This window comes from Oryctolagus cuniculus, chromosome 1 (assembly GCF_964237555.1).
Source record: "Oryctolagus cuniculus chromosome 1, mOryCun1.1, whole genome shotgun sequence".
Lineage (NCBI taxonomy): Eukaryota > Metazoa > Chordata > Mammalia > Lagomorpha > Leporidae > Oryctolagus > Oryctolagus cuniculus.
In genome coordinates, this window is record NC_091432.1 from 196817558 (window position 1) to 196826684 (window position 9127).

Sequence of the window (9127 nt, forward strand, 5' to 3'; positions counted from 1 at the left end):
AGTTGCACCAAAGGCAGTGCTAGGCATTCATTTTATTGTTCTTTATATATATATATAAAAGGCAAAAGAATACATTCTTGAGTGGAGGATTAAAGGAGTGAAGATTAGTGCCTCCCAACCCCCACCCCTCAGACTGTAACATCTGCTATATATATATTTTAAAAAAACCAACAACACAAAAAACAAAAGCAAACATGAAACTTATGACCTGGACTTCATCCTCATACCTACATTGGGACAGAAATACCACTGCTACCAAGGTACAGTAAGAGCTCCGAGCTGAGCTGTGGCCCCTCTTCCCGGGCTGTCTTCCCCAAAGTTTATAGAAGCCCCTACTTAGAAAGGACACACACACACACACACACACACACACAAAACACGCACACACACAGAGAAACACACATATCCGGAGCCCCCTCCAAACGGAGCTCCTGAGACACAAGCGCTCCGGCTCCCACCTCCCTCACAGACACACCTGTCACCCCCACCCTCCTCTGGGCTCCCCACACAGTGCAAAGCTTTTCCCTGTGGTCCCTTACCCTGAATACCTGGGAAACCACACACACACATGTGCACAGGTGCGCGAATACACACGCATGCGCGCACACACACACACACACACTCATACCTGCTGCTAATTCTCTCCGCAGGGAGAGAAAAAGGACATACTGGCCCTACTCCCTGTCCCACCGAAGTTAAGGTCCTATTTGGGCAGGGTGCCGGGGAACTGCTAAAGGGACTGTCCAGTGGGGTGAGGGGACAGAGGCAGCCTTGCAGTCCGGGAGGGCTCCTGACAGCGGCTCCCAGGGAGTGGCCCCTGCATAGTCAGTGGATGCTCCAGGGAGGGGGCGGGGCACGGCCCACTCAGATCTGCTCCTTGTGCTTCACGTGGGCCAGCTTCACGTTCTCCGACTCGGTGGAGGGAGGAGGCTGCTCCAGGTGGCAGCCGATCATGAGCTGGTACACGAAGACGCCCGCGATGGAGCCCAGCAGGGGAGAGACGATGGGCACCCACCACCAGTGCCGGCCAGTCCTGGGGGACAGACACACGTGGTTAGGGGCGGCAGCAGGCAGGGCAGGGCAGGGTGGGGCGGCGCAGAGGAGAGGGGCTGTACTCACGTGAAGACCTCAGAGCCCCAGCCCGCGATGGCAGTGAAAAGACGGGGGCCGAAGTCCCGGGCAGGGTTGACAGCGTAGCCAGAGTTGAAGCCCATAGAGGTGCCAATGACCAGGACCACCAGGCCCACGGTGAAGGCCTCCAGGCCGCGGGGGACAGGGTTGTTGTAAGGGTCCACAATGGCCAACACGCACACGATGAGGGAAGCTGTGCCTATGAACTGGGGGGCAGGGCGAGCAGGGTTGGGGCAGTCCCCTCCCACCCTCCCGCCCTCCAGCGACACCAGAATGTCTACATGGAGCTGCTGCCAAGTTCAGACGTGGTGTCCCCCTCCCCTCACCCCCCTGCTGAGCAGGGCAGCTCCCGGGCTCCCTCTCCCTGTGCCCCACTCTCCCAGCCCGGCCTAGCTCATACCTGGTCGAAGAAGCCATTGACCATGTCCAGGTGTCCAGAGGGGTAGGTGGCAAAGATGCCTGCTGTGCCATTGGGGCCCGAGACTATAAACTCATTGTTGGCAAAGCTCAAGATTGCATCTGGTGACAGATTAGACCACAGTGTATGAGGGTGGAGGCCTGAGCCCAGCCTCCTCTCGCTGGCTGGGCCCTCTGCACCCTCCCAGGGGTCCCCAGGTGAATCTAATCACTGCCATGTCCTCTGGAGGTAGGGGTGGCGTGGGGTGGAGGGCTGAGAACTGTTGCTGCCCAACTTGTTTCTTTCGCCTTGTGCCCCCTGCCCTGGGCCTGTGCATGAATGAGTGAGTCACGGGCCCGACACCTGGACAGGCCCCAGCTGTCTATCATGGAAAAAGGCCTGGTGCTGGCAGGAAGGGGGGCAGGGTGGGAAACGCTTACCATAATATAGCCCGAAAACGATCCCAGCACCCAAGAAGGCTCCGAGCGTCTGTGCCAAGGTGTAGATGGGCAGCTTGATCCAGGGCTCACGTGCCAGAAAGCACATGGCAAAGGTCACGGCAGGGTTCAGGTGGGCCCCTGGGCAGAGGAGAGATGGGGGCTGTTAGCCTCAGCCTGCCCCTGCCACAGAGGGCAGTCCACTCCCACACAGGGGCAAGCAGGAGTCCAGAGAAGGGTTTCCTGTACACAGAATGGCGGCCGGACTATACAACAGGCCAAATCTGCTAATCTCTGATTTCAAGGTAAGAGTAGAAGGTCTAAGTGTCAAATTCCTTCTCCATCCTCCTCTTCCAAGAGCTCCAAGCTGAGGCCGTGGCTAGGACCTGCAATCGACGGTGATGCCTCCCCCCCCAGGGCTGAGGGTGGGGTGAAGACCTTACCAGAGACCTGGCCAGCGACCAGGATGCCCAGGGTGACTGCAAAGCCAAAGGCCAGGTTGATGGTGAGGAAACCTCCGTGGGTGCCCCGGCTGAGCACGACCTGGGCGACGGAGCCACAGCCGAACATCTGTGTCCAGAAACAAACAAAGAGGGAGGGTGAGGCCCAGCAGCTCTCTCTCCAGAGGGAAGGGTGGAGTCAGCAACCTCTACCGGCACTGACCCGAGGACTGGGGGCCTGGACTCCCACCTGGCTCCTGCAGCCCGCAGGAGGGAGATGCACCCCCCACCTCCCCACAACCTGCACTGTCTCCCTACCCTCACACAAAAGGCCCTTGCATGGGCCTGGAAGCAGGCTCTGTGACCAGGAGCCCAGAAGGTGGCTGAACCATCTTCCCTGGTTTTTCCTGCAGCCCAGCAGAAATGGAGGCAGGGGAACAGCTTCCATCATAGCACAGTTTCTCCCCCAGCTGCCCCAAAGAAGGGCTCAAGTGATAGGGGCGGGGAAGGCCCAGTGAGCCCCAGGAGGCCAGGTGAGACTGGCCCTAGGGCCCCGGGCCTTCCCCACATCCCCCTCTCAGCACCTGCCCCTGCCCAACCTGCCCACATCCCAGCACCTCTACCCTCCATCCGCCTGCCTTCTCTGCTCTCAGGGCTCTGGGTTCCCTACTCAGACAGGGATCCCGGATGCTCCTAGCACTCTGCCAGTCAAGCAGCAGAAGTGGGAAGTTGGATCTTGCCTGCCAGGGATGGCAATGTTCGGAGTTAGAGTAAACTAAGGCCCCTAGCATTCTGCAAGTCTAGAACATTCTGGCTGGCTGGCCCCCTGGCCAGAAGGTGCAGCTACTTCTGTACCAGCATCAAAGCACGGCTGTCCTGAGCCCCAAGTGTCCACCAAGCCTCTCCAGCCCTCGTCCCGCCTCCTCTCCCATCTCCCCATAACTCAGGCAGTTAGGCCACGGCAGCAAGCCCTTCCGGGACCTCTGCCCAGGGCCCTGAACCCTCCAGCAGGTCAGTGCCTGTTGTACTGGGCTATCAAGCATGTTGATTATCACCCCTCAGAAAGACCAAGAGATAGTGGCGATGCCAACGGTGGGGATGCAGGGCAAAGGTGGGCACACAGGTGAGAGCAAAGATCAGAGACTGGGAGTACGTGGAAGCAGGGGGTGGTGGGAGCCTGGCATGAGGGTCTGGGGCACCCTGCCCGCTTGGCAGGCCCTGGCTCAGCTCCTTGCCTGCCTGAGGCCCAGAACTGGCTCTGTCGCCAGAGACCTTGGAGGGAGGAGCTGTCAGAGCCAGTTCTACCACCTTGGGGCTAATCTTCCTCTTCCTCCCTTTTTCCCCTACCAACACCACCCCCAACACATACCCCTGTGATCTTGGCCAGCCTTCTTCCCCCCACAGCCACACAAAGGATCTCAGAGAAAGGGGCTTCTCTCACCCTAAAGTCAACCCTGATTGTGCCACTGGAAGCTCCAGGTGTCTCCCACACAGAGGTATGTAGGTGGGCCCTCACCTACCACTCAGGGGTCCACGGCCTGCCCCCACCCTCTGTTTGGGCAGCCCTCAAGGCTGACACCTGATGCCTGGCATTCAGGGAGCCTGGCCACCTTTCCCACAAACATGTTTAACACCCTCCTTTTTGTGGTCTGAGATAAGCCCAGTGATCCTGGGGCTCAGCGTGAAGGCTGACTGCTCCTTTGCCAGGCAGGCGGTGGTGATAGGGCTGGGGAGGCCCCTCTGTGAACACGGAGAACGCCCTCTCTTGTCCTGGCAGCTGAAACAGGTGGCTGCACTCACGCATCAGATAGGAAGCACAGGAGCGCCGCCCCCAACTCCCTTGTTGGCACAAGGGACAGAGAGGGTGGGGTGGACTGCCAGGGCCACTAGTCTTTGGAGAGGCCGGCTCTCTCCTTGGAAGCCAGTGAGAAATCTTGGCCCTTCACTTCCTGTGGAGTCTGCCCCTCCCCCCACCACCCACACTGGGCACAGGCTTCCCCCAGCCCTAAATTCTCCCCAGTCCACAGGGACCGTCTGCTCTGTACTATCTAGGGCTGGGCAGGGGCAGGAACAGAATAACCCAGCCCCTGCCGCGGGCAACGGAACCCAAAATAACCCACAAGAAAACAGGTGAGCCCGCAGTATGCCGCTGAAAAGCAAAAGTGTAACTGGGACAGGAAATTGAGACCAAGAGCAGGGTGTTCCCCGCAGTTACCCAGGAACAGCTGGAGGCAAAACTGGTGTAACTGAGCCTGAGCGGTCCCCCAGGCAGTGGAAGGAGGTAGCCCATAGAGCCAGCGAGGAGGGCTGGGGAGGGACCCAGGTCTGGAAGCTCACAGGTCTGGGAGTCACCGGGCACGGGGCGGGAGGCGGGGGCAGTCTTCCAGGCGCTGTTTCCTTCCACGGCCTCCTGTCCTCAGATCTTCCCTTCTTCATTCCCCACTTGCTGTCTGCAGCCTGTGTGGCCTGAACCCCCTGCCCCCACCAGGGCCAACTGCCCTTGCTTCCCTGCAACTTTTGGACTTTCTCAGGCTTAATTATTCATTAGGGGCCAGACACCCGAGTCCCAGATAATCTAATAGAACCCATTTGCTTCTGTCTCCACTGCCTTCCAGGGATGGGGCTCCGGAAAGCTGGGGGACTGGTGGCCCCAGCCTGTGGGTCGAGTCACTGGTGTGAAGGTACAGGATCAGACCTGTCACAGAGAATACCAGCTGTCATCCTGGCAAGGCAGCGCTGTCAGAGCTGGGCTTAGAGCTACCAGGACGGGGAAGCGGGCTTGGGGGTCAGCCTTGGGGTTAAGCCTGGAGGTCAGAGCTAGCTAGACAGGGGGTCAGGGTTGTCTTGACAATCACAGCCCCTCTGGTGAACAGAGAGTGCGGGGCAGGAGATTGAAGGGCTCTCCGGCTCCCTCCACTCACCACGAGGATGAGGGTCCCCAGGCACTCGGCCAGCGCCTGGCGTAGCAGCCGGTAGCGGATGTGGAGCATCTCCCCGCAGCGGGACACCAGCTCCTTCTGTCGACCCATGGCGGGGCAGGCGGCGGCGGCGGCGGCGGGCGGCGGCAGCGGAGGGCGCAGGGAGCGGTGGCCTCGAGCACCCGGCGGTGGCGCCCTACTTAACAGCGCGGCACCCAGCCCCGCCCGCCGGCGGTCCCGCCCTCTCAGCCCCGCCGCGGGCCGAGGAGTGGGCGGCCACCCCACATCGAGTCCGGGGGAGCTGGCGGGGAGGGTGGGGGGCGTGGGGCTCGAGCGGCTTTTGAGCGTGGGGTGGCCTTCGCAGGGAACTCAGGAGAGAGGGGTCACGGGGCTGAGTGAGGGTCTGGGGGACCTGAACGCCAATGGTGGGGGTTAAGCCGGGTGGGGTCATGGCTGGGGAGATTGGCGCTTCCAGGAAAAGAGGCCTCAGAAAACATTCACGTGAGCTCCGTGGTGTCCCCCGCCCCCAACCCCCGGGGGCAGGGAAGACCTGTCAGAAAGGAAAGGAACTGGCCTCAGCTCTGCTGGATCAAGAGGCTGGAAGCCGTGCACCCCAGGTGGACACAGGGAGCTCACTTGCTGGCTTCCAGCCAGAGTTCAAGGGTCTTTTCATGTCCTGGCCAGCTCTGCCCATGGTTGTGTCCACACATGGTGTGAGTCCTGTGTGCCTGATCACACTTGCTGGGCATTCCTTATGGCTGTGGGCTGTTGACCATGGCTGGGGTGGTGAACCCGTGACACATGGACCTTCCACATGGCCCCAGAGGCTGAGCGGCAGTTGTCCTGGTAAGCTGTTGGCCGCTTCTAGTCAGCAGGGAGAGTTCCAACTGTTTTGAGCCCTCTGCTCTCCTGCTGTGGGTGATCCCCTCCCTAGGAAGAGTCTGTCCCTTTAAAAGATTAAGCTGGCCAAACTGTGAGAGTGTCAGCCCAATCTCTAGGAAGACAGGGGGCAAGCTTTGCTCACTGTGCTCCCAGGGGATAGACCCCAGTCTCTACGGCAGGCAGCATTAACAGGAGGCATTTAAAAAATCCACATCACTTCTGGGCCTTTTGGCTAAGATCAAGTGTAAAAAAATTCCACATTGTCTGGAGGGAATTAATCCTGATAGGCTAAGGACCTTGGGGACTTGGCCCTGGAGGAATGGTTATTATAAATGAGAGCTCCAGGGGCCAGCACTGTGGCATTGTGAGTAAAACTGCCACCTGCGGTGCTGGCATCCCATCTGAGCACTGGTTCCAGTTCGGCTGCTCCACTTCTGATCCAGCTCTCTGCTATGGCCTGGGAGAGCAATGGAAGATGGCCCAAGTGCTTGGGTCCCTGCACCTGCGTGAGAGACCTGGAAGAAGTTCCTGGTTCCTGGCTTTGGATCATCCCAGCTCTGGCCGTTGTGGCCGTTTGGGGAGTGAACCAGTGGATGGGAAACCTTTCTCTGTCTTTCCCTCTCTGTGTCTGTAACTCTGCCTCTCAAATAAGTAAATAATCGAGAGAGAGACAGAGACAGAGAGAGAGAGAGAAAGAAAAAGAAATGAGAGCTCCCAGGTCCCAGAGGTGGCTCAAGCTCAAAGAGATGGGGGTTAGCAATGGGCATGGGGTAATTCAGGCACGTGCAGGCGCATGCGTGTATATACATGCTTGTGCACACACACATTCTCCAGCTTGCAGTCATACACTCGCCTGCAGACACGGAACTCTGCTCACAGGCTCAGGGGATCCCACTCACGTGGGAGCCTGACCACAGGTGCACACATACAGAATTCACACACCAGGGCTCTCACAGCCCCTGCTTGGCCCGCAGAGGCACCGCTCCCGCTTCTGCCGGGCTCCCAGGGGCTGAGAGGCCCCATGGTGAATCAGGAAGCCATCACCGAGTGCCTGCCCCCTGGCCCCATTGCCAACCTGTGACTAAGACAGAGCTCCAGACTCCTGGTGCCAGAGCCCAGACCACAGGCTGTGGGAGTGGGGGAACACCCCTGCCATGCTGCCCTCTCTCCCCACCCTCTGGTGTGCTGAGCTCCTCCCAGCATCACCAGGGCTGCAAAGGGCAGCACAGAGCCGGAAGTGGTAAGGGGCTCCCCACCACTGAAAGAAAGCCGGAGCCCCAGCCCACAGCACTGTATCCTTACCCAGCCCCACCCTGGGCCTGCTGGCAGCGAGTTTGAGAGCAAGGGAGAAAAACATGGGCCGCTCCGCTGCCAGCAGGTGCACACAGGGCCCTGTACATACATGTGTTCATTCTCAGCTCGCGTAGGTGCTCACCAGGGCTGCGCCAGGAGGCACAGGTTCCATACATGCTGTGGGTTTGCATTTATTGCCACATGTGCTGTCCACATGCCCATGTGTGTATGTGCCTGTGTAGAATCTTAGGGCCACGGCTCACTATAGGACATCTTTTCTGACTCCAGTTCATGCAGCCTCTGCGAATGCCCACGGCTCAGCAGATGGACCAAGGCCTGGATCTCTTGAGGACCACATATTCCATGCACTCCATCCGCTCCCACCAGACTCCTTCCTTTCCACCTGAGCTTGCGCACGTGTTCACAGGTACACACACGTGCACAAGGAATGGTGAGGTTAGAGCTAATGATGTAGGTCTTCATTGCTCCTTGGTGGATGCGAGACGGTGCTGCCTGGAGGAGGAAAAGGATGCAGTGCCCTTCAAGGGCCCTTTAAGCCTTGGATCCCCCCAGGATGCACCAGGCTGGCTCCAGTGTTAAGGGGGCAGAAGCCGGGCTGGACTCTCACCTTACTGTTGCGGTTGATGTCATCAGCGCCCCCTGCAGCAGAAGGCAGTCGAGAGCAGGGCTTCCCAGACAAGGGGGCTGAGCTTGGTGAGGTGGGAGCCTCTGAGTCACACAGACCCAGAGTGCTCCAGGCTCCCCCTGGTGCTTTAGGAAGGGAAGCCGGAGCTGAGTGCCGGCTGGGAGCCAGCCCTCCTGGACACTGTGGGAGGAGGCAGCTGAGGAGATCCTGCCTCCTCCCAGGGCATCTTGAGCAAGGTCTATGTCTCACCTGGGTGGGAGGACTGAGCCAGAGAAGGGGCTGGACAGCCCACCCACCGTGGGAGGCTGTGACTCCCGGAAGGTCAGAGCTGGAGGAGTGGGTTCCCGGGAGAGGGAAGGACTAAAGACGCAAGTCCCAACCTGCTGGGCCAGAGGGGGCTGGCTGGGGCCCTTTAAGGTGTGGGGGAGGCACGCCCTTCATTTCCTGCCCCCAAACTCTTTCTGCCTGAATGGGAGCAGCCTGGTCCAGTGAAGAAGGAGCCAGGGACCTTGTTATCTGTGAGTCAGAGGTGAGAGTAGAGATGTAGATGTCACTACCAGTGCCCTCCAGGTCCCCTAACCTCCTCCAGAGCACTGGAGTGGGGGAGGGGCAGGGCAGATCGAAACAGGCAGACCTGTTTCAAGTTTAGAAAGCACTTCCTCCTGCATTGCCAAACAAGCCCCAGAAGTGGATATATTTTCCCCATTTTGCAGATGACCAAACTGAGGTCTGGAGAGAAGTCACCTGCTTAAGTGACTCAGCTGCTGAGTGTTGAGCTGGAATTCCAGCCGGGTGAAGAAGGCAGAGAGGCCAGGGAGGGGCAGACATCCCACACAGCGGTCAAGACCCCATTTGATGGCCGGCGCCGCGGCTCACTAGGCTAATCCTCTGCCGACGGCGCCGGCACCCCGGGTTCTAGTCCTGGTTGGGGCGCCGGGTTCTGTCCCGGTTGCTGTGGCCCAGGAAGGCAGTGGAGGATGGCC

General features: G+C 59.4%; 1 protein-coding gene across 2 annotated transcripts; it reads right to left on the minus strand.

The window, feature by feature from the left end:
* AQP3 (aquaporin 3 (Gill blood group)) lies at positions 1-5509 on the minus strand. 2 transcript variants are annotated; one of them, XM_002708029.5, is made up of 6 exons: positions 5327-5506; positions 2409-2535; positions 1969-2106; positions 1532-1650; positions 1120-1337; positions 1-1033 (listed from the first exon to the last, which is right to left on the minus strand). In XM_002708029.5, the coding sequence occupies exons 1-6, from the start codon at positions 5432-5434 to the stop codon at positions 865-867; spliced, it is 879 nt and encodes a 292-aa protein (XP_002708075.1). In that variant the 5' UTR covers positions 5435-5506; the 3' UTR covers positions 1-864. The 2 variants fall into 2 exon arrangements, with proteins under 2 accessions (XP_002708075.1, XP_017196316.2); XM_017340827.3 differs by lacking the exon at positions 1120-1337 and having other exon boundaries at positions 5327-5509.
* Between the last annotated feature and the right edge of the window lie 3618 nt (positions 5510-9127).